Source organism: Chenopodium album, chromosome 21, assembly GCF_948465745.1.
Source record: "Chenopodium album chromosome 21, dcCheAlbu1.1, whole genome shotgun sequence".
NCBI lineage: Eukaryota > Viridiplantae > Streptophyta > Magnoliopsida > Caryophyllales > Amaranthaceae > Chenopodium > Chenopodium album.
The window spans coordinates 18,538,832-18,556,726 of NC_137854.1; the positions used below are offsets into that span (position 1 = coordinate 18,538,832).

At 33.1% G+C, this 17,895-nt stretch overlaps 1 protein-coding gene across 1 annotated transcript; it reads right to left on the reverse strand.

Annotated features, from left to right (window-relative positions):
* Nucleotides 1-692: 692 nt before the first annotated feature.
* On the reverse strand, nucleotides 693-16,948 carry LOC145601179 (phenylalanine--tRNA ligase beta subunit, cytoplasmic-like). The gene is made up of 20 exons (XM_081657131.1): nucleotides 16,803-16,948; nucleotides 16,415-16,486; nucleotides 16,259-16,314; nucleotides 16,051-16,151; nucleotides 15,735-15,897; nucleotides 15,543-15,655; nucleotides 13,974-14,040; nucleotides 10,703-10,744; nucleotides 9,764-9,805; nucleotides 9,517-9,593; nucleotides 9,138-9,264; nucleotides 8,896-9,063; nucleotides 6,319-6,447; nucleotides 6,141-6,242; nucleotides 5,394-5,528; nucleotides 3,443-3,517; nucleotides 3,224-3,331; nucleotides 1,642-1,737; nucleotides 1,472-1,555; nucleotides 693-935 (listed from the first exon to the last, which is right to left on the reverse strand). The coding sequence occupies exons 2-20, from the start codon at nucleotides 16,470-16,472 to the stop codon at nucleotides 867-869; spliced, it is 1,812 nt and encodes a 603-aa protein (XP_081513257.1). The 5' UTR covers nucleotides 16,473-16,486; nucleotides 16,803-16,948; the 3' UTR covers nucleotides 693-866.
* Nucleotides 16,949-17,895: the final 947 nt, after the last annotated feature.

Below are 17,895 nucleotides of genomic sequence, written 5' to 3' on the forward strand. Positions count from 1 at the left end.
AATTAGCAACATCATCGAAGTATAAGCACATTAAGGTTCAGATTTGAAAGACTAATGAAGAAAATCATGTACATTAATCCTAATTAATCAATTAATTGAAAACATAATATTATGTTTTGTCTAATTTCTAGCTCTGATTTGGAGTTTTTTCATTATGTATTTTGCAACTTGTAACTGTAAATTAATGAAATTTACAAAATCATGATTGTTAAAGTGAGTTTTATCACTAATTTACTCTACATAGTTTCAATTTTTTGTTAATTCAAGTAATTTTGATGATTAATTGTGAGTTTTAATTTAAGGCTATCTTATAGTTCGATTAATTTGATTCAATTGGAATTGCACTGTGCTTAGCACTATGTGAAACTAGTTCTTCGATTAGGGATTTTACTTGCAACAAATATCTAGCCAAAAGTAGAGTACCCTATGACCCGACCCGGTAAAATTAGTAACCCACCGAGTCAGGTTGTGGGCCGACTTATTAACTACCCGTGAATCCAATTACCTGCTTTTTCGGATACTTAAAAACTCGGGTACTAGGATCTGAACACCCCTAATTCTTAGTAACACAACATAGTTTCAACTTTAATTATGAAATTTCAAGAGAAATTTTCAATATATAATTAAACTTTCATAGCCAATAGTCTTTAAATTCAAAGAAAAAAAATTAAATAAAAATCTAAGTCAAACAATTAGAAGAATCACAAAATTTTTAAAATTGACAAAATTGAATAAATCACCCATTCAAATGGTGTACATTATATCTTGATATAAGAATACAAAGGTTAAGTGATGTTTCCATCGACGATTCAAATTGGTCGACAATTCAAATTGGTAAAAAATTACCAACTACCATTTTAACAACATTATAAGAAACACTCTATGTTAAGCTCCACATATGAACAAGGATCTGAGATATCAAAGTTGCTCAAAACCTGAAACCACATGTTTAGGACAAGGATTATAAAAGTGTAGATCGCAACTATCAAGGAACACTAAATACAGAAAATACGAGTCTATCTAACTGGTGCACATGATTTCTGTTGGCTGAAAATTAGGGTGACAAAAACTAAACTCTATAAGAACCAACTATGAAAAGGCATGTAGAGTTTCACTTGTATCGTGAGCTTATTCATGCATATAAACCAACAATCAATACACATTACTTATAATCACTAGTTCCCTACCCATGTTGGTAAATAGCAGCCAACACAATTGCAAGATCTTATGAGCTTTGAATAGATTTTAACATTCAAAAACAGAAAGTAGCTTATTGAAAAGAAAAAAAAAAAAAAAAAGAGAGAGAGAGAGAGAGAGAGAGTATGTCTCCTAAATTGTACTCCAAGTTGCTACATAAGATACATATGAAACCATGACACAAAATCGAAAACTTAAAGGATAAAGAGTGAAACAACATGGATAAAGAGTGAAACAACATAGAAACTAAATTGGCTTTATAACAAGAACATACCTCAGGATGCACAATGCCAAAGGAGCCTAAGTGCTTCCCTTTGTACATGATGTCGGCTTGTCTTCCTGGAAGAAACTCAGGGTTCTTCAACAAAAAAAACAAACAATCAAAACATAAAAAATAAAAAATTAACAAGGTAAAATTCAAATTGAAGTGCCAAGAAATCTTACATCTGCACGCTTTATGTAGTAGCCAGATTTATCCCCTTCTGCGACAAAAGGAGTGCCAACTATTTCCATAACTCTGTCAACTAGGGAGTGTATAATCTGTGAGGCCCAATTATTAAGAGAGCATTAGATCTGCTGATAATAAAGACCTATTAACTCCAATGCATGCATTAAGGCGTTAAAGCAACAGAGTTTAGTATGCAAGCTAAAGGATCAACTTTTCAAGTCTCAAAAAAATTAGATAGTCAAGCAGGATTCCTGGTAGGCTTGTAAGGAGTGAGGTGCATTTAGGCGTAAAGGGTCTGTAAAATCGAAGCATGGAGGTAAAGGCAATCACATCAACACAAGGTAAGTTCATCTAACATGAGCAGCAACATGTCTCATACCTGTTTCAGTCTACTGCAGAGCATATCTCATGATAAGGGAAAATCTGTATGACACCTTCTGGCAATTACTAAAGTACCACACTACATGCAGATTGGGGAATTTAATTGTGGCATAAGCTAGCTATTAGAAAGTAAAATAACAATATTTCACTAAAAAGGAATAGCTTCCAAAAAAGTTAACTTGAACATAACATTTAGTACTAGAATTCTATATGGTATCGACATGAAATATAGCCTTTTTATTCAAAAACCCAAGTCCCGCTTCTTTTTTTTTTTTTTTCAACTTCTTTCAAATTTCTACCAACTTTTATATTTCTTACTTAAACTCCTAGCGAAACTCCTCTCGTTGGTACATAGCTCAAAATTAAAGGCATGGTGGAATTATCTTATACCACAATTAAATTCTAGTTCCAAGCCTAGTGAAACTCATCTTTTTTTCCAAGCCTTGTATAGTTATCATTCAAGCATAGGTTCTAAACATATTAATTCAGTAGCTATAATATGTTTCTATATCGCACATGTTAACGGATTATCACATACAATCTAAAGACCTACTCAGAGTTATACACGAATCTAAACATGACATCTTGACCCAAGGCTGGCAATTCTTAATCTGATGGTCTGACCCAATAATCCGTCCTAAAGTTTCTAAGAGAACCTCATCCCAACCTAAATTGAACCTGATTTGATCCATATATCATTTTTTTTAAATAATATTAAGGGGTGATTGGTTCAAGCATAATAGGTATAAGGTATGGGTTTAGAATGACCAAAACCCATACCTTGTGTTTGTTTTTAGAAATTTCATTTTTCAAACCCATACCTCAAACCCCCAAGGTATGGGTTTTTGAAACCAAGGGGGGAGGTGGGTATGGCTCATACCCATACCTTTAGGTTTAAAATTAAAAGAATAACTATCATTCCTACATAAAAACCAAACACATGAAATCAAGTATCAAGTTCCAACCCCATACCACCCAGGTTTCATTCCTCATTCCAAACCCATACCATTGTTTATACCAAACGCCCCCTAAGTTTTACACTTTCCGATAGTTAATTAGCCCAACTAGAAATAAACCCGAAATTTAAACCAAATCCGACCTGTTGGCCCAAATTGCCAGCCAATGATCCATTATTGCACCCCACAAGAATTGCATCGTCACTAATCAATTTGAACTATTGACAAGTCAGAAGCTCACCTCAAAACCGGAGCTATTACCACAATACAGTGCTGCAAGTTGACGAGAATTTCGGGAACCAACATCTTTTGAATCATCCAGGATCGCTATATCACCAACTTCAAAGATCTAAAAACATAAATTGAAGAATGATAACAAAGGAAAGCCAAAAGTACAAACTACACTATATAACTAAATAAAAGCATGACCAGACTTTGTTACATAAGCACAACAGATTACCTTGATAGGCTTCCGATGATCTTTGTTGTGCCCAACAGTTTTCAGTATACCGGCCATAAGACTACTACGCACCACCTGAAATTGCAAATGTGATAAGATAACATGAGATATACTTTGGGTCTGGATATAATCACATGATGAAAACATAAATATGCATATCATAAAACAGGCCAGGAACACAACAAGAGGACATTAAAAAAATTGAAAAGACAAAGTGAAAGACACCATAGTGTTTCATAAAGCACTACATGCCCTAAATGAGAGTTGAAACTTCACACCTGGTTAAAGTGAGGAACTACTCATTTAATCGAATATACAGAGTCGTTCAAAATCACATATTATTAACATAAGATATTAAATCACTAATACTCCTACTATGCGTCTTATCAATGCCATGATATCAAAATTGAACAATATAGTCCATGTTATTCTTTTTTTATAAAATGATATGGTATATGAACTCCATTATTGAACACCTCTATGAAACTTTTTCACTGTAAATAAAAAGGATTGATGTGACCAAGGCGTTAAGACTCAGATTTGACAAATTTTCTCATTTGATTGCAATCGTTGCCCATGCTACAATGTTCTCCCTAAATTAAAACGTCCCGATATGAGAAAGACCATAATTTGCAATGTTTGGTAAAACTAACACTTGAAGTCAGTGGTATGACAGAAGTTGCCAACCAGACTTCCTAAATGGTTACGAGGACAAAAATCCTGCAGTAGCCATTGCCAGTGAAGTTTTTAAAGATTGATTTTCTTCTCTCTGTAATCATTTCTCCTTTCTTCCTGTTACTCTATCTCCCATTCTTTCTAGTTTCTCTTATGCATTTATTGTGAACCCCTGAGAAGCTAAACATAAGCTATCGAATGATAACCACGGTACAATCCTTCATTTTTTTTTGTTTCTTCTTCTCATAGTAGTCCACTAGCACTTTCTTTTGCAAGTACGGAGTATTATTAAACCACAACAGGTTCTCTTGGGTTGGTGCTTGTGGTAGATGTTGTAACTTTATAGAGGTTTTAAATGTTTACAATTTTTTTTTTTTTTTGCCTTCAATTTTTACTAATTTTGAAGCTCGAATGCCGAAATTTTATACCATAACATGTATTAAGGGGGGAGGACTACACGCATGAACAATTTTATGTTATCACAAGTAATATTACTTCAATGCATGAAAAATCTAATGAAGGCCACAATACATGTATTTGAAACTTAGAAACACCGAAACTTATTACATGGAATACTTGAAACCCCTACCCCCTTTTTCCAAATAAAAACACGGATTATTTTAAGTTCTTGACACAAAACCAAGGCATTATGTCAGCAGTGAATGAGCAATGAATATCTCATAAACTGAAGTACAACCTCCGTCCCTAAATGCTCTTGTCACCTATTAGCACAAGAATTAAAGCACTATGGCGTTGACATTGTAAAGGTGAGGTAACAAGTGGGAAAATGATTGCCCATCAATTGGCCAACAATACAAATAAGTTAAATCTTATATTAGAAAATTGCAAGTGTGTAAGTTGAAGGCCAAAGGAGTACAAAATAGAAAACAGCTCCTTGCCAACAGTGAAATAAAGTAAAAGTCTAAAGACCATTAAGGAGCAGACTTATGAAGAAAGTGTAAAGAACATTTAGGATGAAGACAGTAGTATTCATATAAAGTGTCTTACTCATGGATAATCATTCTAGTTAGAAGCCCGTAAGAGTATATTAGTACGTCAAGAACAACAATCTTATATGACATCCAATATATACAGCCACAAGTAGAAAACATAATTTTTAAAAAAATTTATTCCCTTGGTGTTTCAAATTATTTCTTAAGAGAACATATCTTGGATTTTATTTGTACCATTCATATTCCACAAGTCAATTCACACAGATAAATATGCCACAATGGGAAAATCCAACTACTTTATTTCATGTGATTTTAGCACTAACCTCAAAATCAGAAGAACGAGGATTGGCAATAATAACTGCAGTTGATCGGTCATCCTTACGATTCAGCATGGCAAAATTCTCTTTGTAAGAGCACAATATCCATGTCAAAACTTCAGTGAACCCATTCATTGCAATCTGGGGGAACAAAACATAAAAGGAAGTATATGAAATAATAAGAATCAGCTGTGGGTTCATGAAACAGCAAGCATAAATTTATTAGAAAAAAAAAATAAAAATAAAAATCACCCAAAATTGTGTTATTTAATTCAACATGAGGTTTACTAACAAATCAATCTCTGTTTCATGTCAATATTTTTTCTGATGCAAATAGTTAAAATCTCACTGCCCTATGCCCCTATCACATTTAAACTGCAGTTAAAAGCTAAGCACCATCCGACCCCATCCAAATAATTTGCTAATTACCATGTTAGCATGAATATCAATCTTCATAGAAACAATTACAGACAATTTCCAGTTTGCAACCATGATCAAAGCTACTACATTGTTTCTGATATTCTTACTTGAATACCATGTACTGGGTGGTCCGAGAATATTAAAATAAAATAGGCCTACATGGATACCTATCTTGATAAAACTCATGTCCTTAGCAAGCATTATCCCAAAAAGCTGTAGATTGAAACATCACTCCTCAACTAGTACAAGCACAAATACAGAACATGACAACAAGAAGCCAACCAAGCATGGGCATATCAAAAGACAAATATATGCACTTGCACATATAATTACCTCAGATCTGATCATATCACTTAGCTCATTTAATGCAAGTGGCTTTATCGATGCCGGCCTTCTTTTTGGGATTTCATTGTATCCAAATGCAATAGCAACATCCTAAAAACAAAGAGAGAAATTTTACTGTTGTTCCCCAAATCTAATGAACACTGATCAGCCAAAATTAGCTACATACCTCCATCACATCACAAGGATGAAGAACATCGCTTCTGGTAGGAGGAACAGAAACACATATATTGCATTGATTAACAGCTGGATCAGACTTCTTGGCATGCAATTGCATCCTTCTCAACAACTGAGTAACCTGTAGGACACAAATAAATGAAATAAGCATCCTGCCTCCATTCATAAAAGAGCTCATATTAGATTTAACAGGAAACTGCAAAAGACCAGCATTAATTATATTAAAAAGAAATAAATAAATAAAATCATCCAAATTGTTAAAAATAAGACTTTTAATAATCGAGCTAAGCATATTATCAAAACACAAATTCAATGAGGGGGTCATGCAAATTCAAGGAGGGCTAAAACAAAGTGTTTAACAAGTACTTTAAATTCAGTTTCACAGCTTAAAGTGCCTTCAATTGTTCCTCCCTCGACTTCTATTGAAACTTATTGATGTGCTTGTCCTTTACTTGTCAAGCCTAGTTGAGATAGGATTATCTGGGTTTCTTTTGCTTAGAGAACAGAATTATGCCAGGTAAATGACAGCTAATACGATAGAAAATACGAAAATAATAAAAGTTAAATGGCTTTGCAGCCTTTTCTCCTGTTGGGTTGGCAAAACCTTGGGTTTTTATATAATACTTGCCCTGTTCTATTATGTTCTACTCACTTTGATTTATTCTATTTATAACATCCTTTTTTACAATCTATCTCTTTAACTCCACAATAATAAATAATTACACCTTTACATACTTTTCCTTACTTTATTCACCTTTTTCTTAGACTAACCCACCTTATAATATTCTCTCTCTTACTTTATCTTACACCCACTCACATTATTCAACAATTTCTTAAATTGCGTATCAATAATAAGTGAGATGAACATAAAAGAATAGAGGTAGTACAAAGGGAAAAATGAAGGAAGAAAATGAGAATTTTCGCTGAGTATGAAAACACACCATGTATAAGAAAGGGTAAACAAATAAAGTTAACAGATGATACATTATAAGTTTACAGAAAAATTCCAGTAACAATTACGTATCAGCTATGAAAACACAACTACAATTATATTCATAATGAAAATTTTTTTGTCAATCAACAGAATTACAATTGAGTTAATGAATTATGCATGTATAAAATAAAAAAACAATAATAGTATCCAAATTTTATGTAGCATGTTGAGTTTATGTAAATATCCATGAAAATTACGATCAGATTTGAAAGGGAAAATTTATAAATTGTTTTTAAAATAAGGATGGAAACCTGAGAGCATGAGATAAAGATGATCAAAGGAAGTATAGATGGATTTTTGAGAAGATCAAGAGGTTGAGAAATGAGCTTTAAGTAGATCTAAATATGAAAGAAGAAGATGGCTGAGGTGTGCGTGCGTCATTTTGTAGAGTTGTTATTTTGCCTTTACTTGCTTTGTAACGTACAAAAATCTAATAGGCTTTTTTCAAGGAGGATAAGGTTTATAGTTTTGTAGTAAGTAATCGATTATATTTTAGAATTCTGTCAAAAACTATCAGTAAAGTGATATTTCTCTCTTTACAAATCAAATATTTGTATGATTGAATTTCTAAACTATGACTAATATTTTTTAAAAAGACTATTTACTTGTACAATATTAGCTATATTTTTATTTAAAAAATCAACATATAAAATTATATAAATAATAAACAAAACAAGAGTACCAAAAAAAAAAAAAAAAAAAAAAAAAAAGATTAGAATTGATTTGATTGATTACCAAAATATTCACCATAAGAACAAAATAGAATACAATGTGCATTGCATAATTACATTAGAATAAGAACAATAAGAAACCTAAGGAATTCTTTTGGTAAATATTGTTAGTGTAATTAATAAATTTATAATTTTCTATGATTTCCTACATAGCTATTTTCATATTAGTACATTTTTCATAGCATTATAACCATATATTTTATTTTTTAACAATTAATAAATACTAAATATGTCAAATGTCCGTACTGGTAATTTTATATACTCAAATAGCCATAAGCTAACAAGTAACAGCTATTTACCAAACACTTTTATCAACTTATACAATCGGCTAGTTGAAATAGTGGTACAATCAACTAGTCAAACCAGATAACATGATTAGTTTCAAACTATGTTACTCCAACACCCTGTTGTACGTTGAGTGCGACACAACACCCAGAAATATAGTGGTCTTATATGAAATTCTACAAAATCTGGAGTGTCGAAGGATCAGACACCATGTCGTACACGACACCCAAATCCGAGTCTATGCAACATAGGTTTCAACTATGGGCAAAGGTCACCGGAAAAAAACAAATTGTTTAAAACCCCTAATTTTTTGTACCAATTTGATTATATGACGAGAAAACTACGATGTTCAAGCACCAAAATGACAACTACAACTGGCAAGGTTAAAGTGTAAACATCTTAAAGAAATGACAAAAGATGATTATCTCTCTGGGTATTGACGTGGTCAATGAAAAAGCAGGACGTTCAAACACTAAAGAACAAATACAACTAGCATGGCAGCACCTTTGAGAGGAAAAAAAAACAAGATCATCTTTTATAAGAAGGCAGTGCACATCACCTGGTCTGCTTCTAATGATACTCCAATTGCGTCATTGATGTAAGACAGAGACACTTCCATATCATAGCATGAGAGGTCAGGACAAACATATGACTCTCCATCAGAATATATAACTTCAACTGGTTCAACTTCAAACTTCTTCTCACAGTAGCCCGAGAACATAGTAACCTGAATCAACAAGAACCATGATCAGCCAAATCTCAATGAGTTGTGAAACCAAGACAATCATCTTTTTTGCATACCATAGTATTCAAAACAATCTTAGCCTTCGTCAAATCAGTAGCTGTACATTCAATGAAAACATTCTTCGTCTCCAAACTAATAGCTGAGTGTGCCCCATTTATAATTGGGGGTAAAGACAACACAGTTCTGCAGATCACATACTGTTAATTTCAGAATCCTTGATGTAAAAAGATATCTCAGGTGAATGGGAAACAAAATATTTCCTCGGTTTATAAACTGCGAAAAATAATGAGTCATGAAGGGCAACTTTTTTAGCACAGCAAATTATAATCTTTAAATAAGACCCAACCATTTTAACAACACCTCATCTTTTTTTAACTGTACATTACAACAAAGAAAGATATGGAATTGAAGAAGAAAAGGTTGCACAGATTATACCTGTCATGGTCATATATAACCGGAAACACAGGAGAATTCTCTATAATATGCAGGTATTTCTTCAGCTTCAAATCGGACTGTCAAAAAAAATAAAGAACAAATGGGTTAAAGGCGCTCTTTGAAGAGCCTATGAAGAAATAAAGCAGAAGTTCCAGCAAACAATTACTCTAAAATTATATAAAGTAAAGCTACTCGTGATTATTAGGCTTTTTACTCCGCTATGACCAAAGCAACAAGGGATAATTACCTTATAGAACTCCATCAATTCATCAGCCCTGAATTCATTTGCCTGTAAAATGGATTTAAAAAAGGAAAAAAAAAGAACAGATATGAACTTATCAGCACCTCAGAACCAATATATAAACATAGATAATCAAACTTTCTAATCAGAAAAAAGGAACATTAGAAATTGACATTTACTGTGGCTCGAAACTTTTGTAGAGGCCCCCTCATTATTTTCAAATTCCTAGGTCAAGAAATTACTTTTTCACAGGTGTTGCTCATTCAAGTAAAAATTAAAAATTGTGAAGGATCTTCCTTTCTACGTATCTTCCATAATTTATTTTAAGGTTCCCAATATATAAACATAGATAATCAAACATTAAAATCAGAAAAAAGGAACATTAGAAATTGACATCTACTGTGGTTCGAAACTTTTGTAGAGGCCCCCTCATTATTTTCAAATTCCTAGGTCAAGAAATTACTTTTTCAGAGGTGTTGCTCATTCAAGTAAAAATTAAAAATTGTGAAGGATCTTCCTTTCTACGTATCTTCCATAGTTTATTTTAAGGTTCCCAAACACATTGAAAAGGTCCCGTGTGGATATCCTATGCATGATGTTCCATTACCACATAATTCTACAAAGGTGGGTAAAAAACTTTGAACTAAAAAGTAATGGGAAAATGTTTGAGCAAAATTTAATTTTTGAAAGACTATATAAGACAATGAATGTAAATTACGTAGTATGTACAAACTTAAATGTTAGAAGTAAACATCTCAAATTAATTTCAAGATAGTCCGGAATACACAGAACTTCTTAGTTCAAACTCGTATATAGCAATAATAGTACAACACACATTCAGCATAACTAATGTTTCATATGTGATCAAAATATTTAATACTTTCAGATTTTGAATACTTCCATAGAGGTAACAGAAAATTTAGTGCTAGTAGAATGAACCAGTACCTGCTTCAAAGGCACAAATTTTATTTCTGACGGCAGAGCAGCCTGTGACAAGACAAAAATTATAAGTACTTGCAAAATAGATAGTTCTTGTACTAAGCTGCAACCTTCCCTTGATAAAACATTTTATATAAATTAGCTTCTTGCCTCACCTAGCTAGTTATTACATCTATATGTATTTACCTATAAATTCAAACAATGCATGCTTAATCTCAAAATATTCCTCCATATAATGTAATTGATGTTTTTTAAGTCATAAAGGAAAGAAATGAGGAAAGTATAAACATATATAAATCAAAGTCAAATAGAACTAATTTGAAAGAAAAGCAACAAAAGCCACTTAAACATGTAATTCTGACAGACATTTAAAATGAAAGAGTTTGAAAGCACAGTGCATTTATTCCCTCCCCATGTCCCTTTATTGACAAGGCGAGGGTAAGGGAAAAGGGGGGTGGCTAAGAGCCATAAAGCATGGAAAGAGTCTCCACATCAAAGCAGACTATGGGTCCTCTAAGTAGAAACCAGAAAAAAGAGGACAAAAATAGAGACATGCCCAATCACATTTATCATTTGCTCATCCTGGAAAGCCTTTGTAACATAGACACTCACCTTGCAAGAGATACAAACCCATGTCAGTCCCTATTACCAGGGCCGTAGAATAGGGTTTGCCAAGTGCCCTATTAAACAGGGCCCCAAAATAAAGAGGTCCAAAACTAAGAAAGAACCTAGTATTAAAAAATGAAATACATAGAATTTCGCATTATTATTATCTAGCATTAACAATCTAGAGCAGTTTGTACTTGTTTTTGCAAGCCATGCACAAGGTAGGAATTTGAATCCCAACACAAGCTATTTTTGCCTCTTTGAATTACCGAGTATTTTATTTTTTTTCATTGGAAATAAGTTTTGATGTTCAAGTTTAGTTACAAGTTCTTTAAATAGCCATAAAAATTTTGCATATTTTATTTTCACATCTTCAAATTTTTTTTATTTTATTGGAAAAGGTTATTGCATATTTTTTTATATTGGCAGTTTGTTTCTTTCCAATAGGGGCCTAAGAAAAATTGTTAAGATAGGCCCATGAAACATGTTATGATAGCACTGCCTACAACACTAGACTTGATGAGATTGACATTCTAACCTTATCAACTCAAAGATACAAAGAGTAAACACATGAATAAAAGTTATAAAAAGATACAATTTTGTGTCCAGTGTTGGAACAGGCACGCTGAGGCGCAAGGCATTAGGGGTCATGTGCTTTTTGTGGTCTAGGTGAGGTGATTTTGATGGAGTGCAGCAAAGGCACACGGGCACACCAAGAAGCAGCTTAAAGCACACCCCTTGAGGCGCACAACAATGTTGTGACAATAGACATGATGTGTTGATCGCGGACCATGTTGTGGATGGCACACGATAATCAAATTCTTTTGAGTAATATATAGCAGGTGTAAGCTAATATGATACTTAGAGTAAATTATCAGAGGCTTAAAGCTAGCTATTTTAGGGAAGACGTGGAATCATTCACTAAAGCACTGAATACCAAGTAGCTTTTGAGTGAAACAAGGGATGTAACATTCAACATGGGGTGATTGGGATTGGAATGTTTAATTCAGATGAGATAGTGGGTTTTTGAAAAATGCCATACTTAAATTGAAAGTCCAGTGTGAATTGGCTTAACCAGAACAATGGAGACTGATCAACACCTACTTACTATACATTTAAGACATGCATCACTACCAAACAGCACCTTTAGTCCATGAAATTTGTCTTTCCTCACACCGCCAATCTATTCTTTGAGAACTTATCAATATATAATAAATAGAAAAGTGGCCCATAAGCCCTCATAATGAAGAAACTACCTCCAAAAGGACTACCGTTGATGCTTAGACTCTTCATTTGAACCAGCCATTGACATGACTTGACACGAGATATGGGAGGTAGAAAATGAACTAGACACTTTCTAAACTAGATTTAAAATAAATTAGGGTAGCTAACATAGCTAGTCATGTTCGAAAGCTCTTTCGATTAAGCTTTATATCACAGCTTTAATTGTTGGTAGGATTAATGAGGGAAATTATATAGGAAGTATTGAAGTAAACAAATACTTTTAGGGGTATAAATGAATATACACTATAAAATTTTAAAAAAAATTGAGGCAATTAACATTAATAAGGGTTCTACCAAAAAAAACAATAATAAGGGAATATAAGTAAAATAAAATAAAATAAAATAAACACTTTAGAAAACAAAATTGTCCAAACACTATTCATAAGAATTAATACGAACTTTTTAAAAGGTAAGGATAAAAAGTTTAGCCATATTTTTAAAAGGGGTAAATATGTAAATAAACATTTTTAGGGGCATAATAGTTTCTACACTATTCATAAGAGTTTAGTCATCTTTTTGAAAAGGTAGAGAAAAAAATGAGACACATCAAAATAAATATTCAAGACATTATGGATTACCTTCCCCTTGTTTAGGGAAACTTGGTATACTTTACAGGAATCTACATCACTCTAGCCAACTTGTTTGGTAATGGTTTCTCGAGTTGCTGGAGGACCTTAGGACTACCCTTAGTTTTAAAAGGCGCAAGGCGCACCAAGGCGCAAATGGTCTTTGCAGCCTAGGCGCGAGGCGCAAGGCAAAGGCGCGCGCCTTTTGTATGCAAGGCGCATGTATTTATATATTTATTTCAAATTATTTTTTACTTTGATTGTACTTAATACCAATTAAAAAGATTCATAATAAATTAAATAATGATATATGTAAAGCTAAGGTAGTCTGAATTTGATTAAATGTCCACCATTCTTCAATTTATAACTTAAATCTTAGTTATTTTCCTTGAGGCGCAAAGGCGCACCTTACCAAAGGCGCTTTAAGGTGCACTTGGCGCACGAGGCGCGTGCCTTCCGTAGGTGACTGAGCCTCGCCTAGCTAAAGCCCATTTCCTAGCATGGGAGTGAGGCGCGCCAGAGGCGCGCTTTTTAAAACCAAGGGACTACCAAGTTTATTTTTCTTTTCTTTAATTTAATATCACTTTTTTTGTGGGAGACATGTTGTTCTTCTTCCTTTCTATCCCATGTTATGTACAAAAAGGCACGCCTTAAACGCCAGGCGCTAGGAGATTAGGGTAGAGTGCTTTAAAAGGCTTATACGAGTATCTCATGTGAAGAGTTCAAAGAACACAATTTAACAATAAATTAGATGATAAAATATTTAACCAAAGCTGCACCTAATGCATTAGGAAATTAGTTGAGGAAACACTATTTTATACCTCATAGGAGAAAGGGCCTTGAATAGTATCCAAGTCATGAGTCCCAATAGCCACCAAGGTTCTTCGACTGTCAAAAGAATATAAATATGAGCCCTCTATGTTTTTCAATAAGAGAACATTCTTTGGCATTAATAACATATTGCACTATCATAGTTATCCACTATATAAATAAAAAAAATACAATTATTAACACAGCAAGTCAAAATGTCAGGCATCACAATGTTTTTTTCTAGGTTCCTAAAATAATCGTTCTACAACAATCAACAACCTGCCTGACAATAAACGCCTATCAATCCCATTAGTATTTCCAAATAGATATATGCTAGACTCCTGAACTTAATAGTTAAAAGTCATCTTCAACCTGATACTTCCACTTTAAAATGTACCCATACTTAGCTTCAACTTAGATCTCTGGCAATTCACAAAATGTAACTTTACATCAATAGATTGGCTTTCAAAAGTAAAATCTAATTGACTAAATGGACATCAAAAGAGATCCACATTGTAAGTGTACCTGATATTCACTTTCATCTTTAGGTTGTTACAGATCCAGAATACACATGAATTTACATATCCTAAGAAAAAACATGATTTGCATGTGATTTAAATTTGGCTGTTAAGTTAGTAACATTATGTTAATAGTCTCATTGACACCTACTATTGTTCAAGACAGTGATTTATATTGAATCCCTATTCAGTTGTTGATATGATCTTGAATTTTAGGATTGCTTAAAATTCATATATGTTTATAGAGACTGTGATAATACAGTAATTAATCACAAGCTTTGATTCAAGCAATTCATCAAATTGTATACTTAAAAGAGTATTTGCTAACGACAATTATTCTGACATTATTATTAAATTATTCAAACTTCAAACAATGGAGTCATGGGTTCAAGTATTTCGAGTCCCCTCTTTACCACCCTCCAAGGTTGTGCTTTAAGCCTTTTATAAATGTGAAGGCTTATACGAGTATCACATGTAAAGAGTGGGCAAGCCCTGCGACATGGCAAAGCAGAACAGAAGACATTCTATGTGCAACTCTTCAATTATACAAGTAGAAGCCAACAAATCTAAAAGCAATAGCAAAATGAAGAGTCAAACAGAAAATAACCTAAGGGTATGGAGTTAGAAGGCTCTGAAACCTCTAATGCTAAAGTTGGAGATAGTATACTCAGATTTACCCATGTTTATACAGGAGCAATGAATAAAATAGACCTTACAAATTCACAAATCAATCCCGGATAAAGTAAATAACATGCCTTCATCAATATAAGGAAGTAAGAAATTCACAAACAAGGACACAAAATTGACAAATCCTCACCAAAAAGCCTTTCTTTATAGTTGAAATTACTTTATATCGATTGCATCACATAGTCAGTACTAATTAGTCATGTTTTTCAAAAGTCAAGTGGATGGGTTAATGGACATATCCGTTTTTTTTTCCAATTTCCTTTGGTTTGCTCATTGTCTCTTCAGCAGTGCTACCATAAAAGCACTCTAAAAGTATGCGTATAACATAGCCATAAATGGTCTATAACAAACAAAAATCAAGGACACTTTAATTACCGGCATATGTTCTGATGTAGCTTGTCTTGAAGATCAATGAAGCTGTTGTATCTTGCTTCGTCGAAGGTAATACCTCTTAGAACAGCACAAACAACAAACGGCCGGATTGATAACTGCAAATGAAAACAAAATTAAGACAAACTAATGTCGATTAGACCGGTAAATAAAACAAATAACTCCATAAACTAATACCTCGGGTTCTGTAGGCACATCCTTTTTTGGAAAACTTGATTTTACATGCATTTTCAACATGGATTCACGAGTAACATCAGCGAGCGTGTATCTTGGAATTTCTTCACGCTCTTCGAAAACGAGAAGGGCCTGCGCAAGACCCTCAAGGCAAAGCAAATCATACCTACAAATAAATACACATTGTATGTTCAAATGACCCTTAATTTCTAGCAAAAAAAAAAAAAAAAAAAAAAAAAAAAAAAAAAAAAAAAAAAATCTAAAAATATACAGATAATTTAGTACAGCTGAATGTCAAATAAGCAACTTAATAGCCAACCTATTAGCAGGCACATCAATTTTGTAGATGATTTCTTCATCCTCAGTTGGCCCTTCGTCTACAATATGTTTTTCTTTTCGGATAATTGCTTTCTCCGTTGTCTAATTCATCAATCAGTTTAATACAATACATAAAACAATTAAAAATCACCCAAAAAAAACACAAAAAAAAAAACAATATTCAGCAATTATACAATATCATAACTTACTATATCATCAAGCTCTATACCAAACCTAAAGCACAGATCTTCAAAATCTTTATCTTCTGAAATTTGCATTAAACAAAAAAAATCAAAAATTGAAATAGTTGCAAAATAATCGACATTATTAATTTCAGAGTAAAGAAGAAAAGGTGAGCAGTTAACCATAGGTTTGGCCAAGAGCTGCGAAAAGGCCGTCTCTACCAACACTAACAGTAGGCATAGTTGAATGTTTTTCTGCGGACAAAAAACCAAAGAAAGCTCATAATTTTAGATTAAATAATCAAAATTGATTCAATTATCTCATAATTAGCAACCAAATTCAATTCAATTATCAGATAATTTTAGATAAAATCATGAAGTTAGGGTCAGTGTTGCACAGATTCTTCTGAAGGTGCGACTTAATTCAATGTTTCTCTTTCTTCTTCTATCTCTCTTCTAATCTAATTGGCGGTTTGAAAAATCTCAACTATTGGTTCTATTAGATTAGATGAAAGATAAACCCTAGATTGTGAAATTGATATAGTTATTACCAAAAGAGACAACAACTTACCTAAGAAGCTGCTTCAATGGAGGATACAAGTACTTCAATGGAGAACGTCAAGTGTGATGTTGAAAGTACAATCGTCTTTATAGGGTTATAAACGGGTCAAATCCGTCCAATATATAAATGGGAGGTTTTTAGTTTTTTACACAATCGTTTTTTTTTTTTTTTTTTTTTTTTTTTTTAAGCACTGGAAGTGTTAGAACGTTTTTCCTAGAAATTAAATAATTATAAATTAATTCCTTGTTTTTTTTTAAGTTCAGCAAAGAACCCCTAACACCATTACTCCATTAGTGGTTCTTAACTATGAACCGCTAACACCAATAGCGGTTCTTGCCTAATTAAATAATACCTCCCTTATTGTTGTAATTCCTTATGACATATTATATTATACGAAGAACAAAAACAAAAAAGGAGAGCTGATTACCCAAACTCTATAGCGCGTCCACCACACTTCATTGAGGCGACCACCAGACACCACCACCACGGCAGTGGTGCACGGCGACATCCACACAACCTCCACGGCAGCGGTTCGGCGCCCATAATTTGTCCCAATTGTATATTTCTACCATCAATTGTGAGAGGTTAGCCCTAATTTTCCCTTTTAATTTTTTTCCCCATTCTTCATGTATATTGCAGCTTGATTCCTAAATTAATTTGATACTAGGTGTATGTATGAGCGTAAATTTCTAAAATTTCATGGTGATAATGCAATATTTTTATGAGTAAAATCTGTTGCTTTACTGGAGTGGTGGAATTTGTTCATGTGCGACCTCTGTTCTAGTAATTTGGCTTCTTCAAATAATATCATTGCATGCAATAATTCTTTACTTTATGTATTCTTAAGTGTGTTATCAATTTATTATTTTAAATTGTGTTCTATGTAATTTGCATGCTGGAATTCCTTATTTAGAATATGAGATGTCAAACTTCCCTCTACTCTGTTTTATGCACAGGGAACTTGTAGAAACAGGAGGTGACATGTCATATATTGGTGGGGAGAATAGACTTTTGCTTGTCAGTAGTTCTATGGATTTCTCGGAGGTTGTGAGTAAGATATATGAAGTTGCGGGGTGTAAATCTCGATATTTTGAGTTGAAGA

Excerpts from the sequence above, each read along its gene's own strand:
- LOC145601179 (XM_081657131.1), bottom strand. The coding sequence starts at position 16,472 with ATGCCTACTGTTAGTGTTGGTAGAGACGGCCTTTTCGCAGCTCTTGGC. Across the intron at positions 14,041-15,542 it reads CTACATCAGAACATATGCCG|TCGAAGAACCTTGGTGGCTA; the intron begins GTAATTAAAGTG and ends TTCTTTTGACAG. Across the intron at positions 9,806-10,702 it reads AATTTGTGCCTTTGAAGCAG|GCAAATGAATTCAGGGCTGA; the intron begins GTACTGGTTCAT and ends TCCATTTTACAG.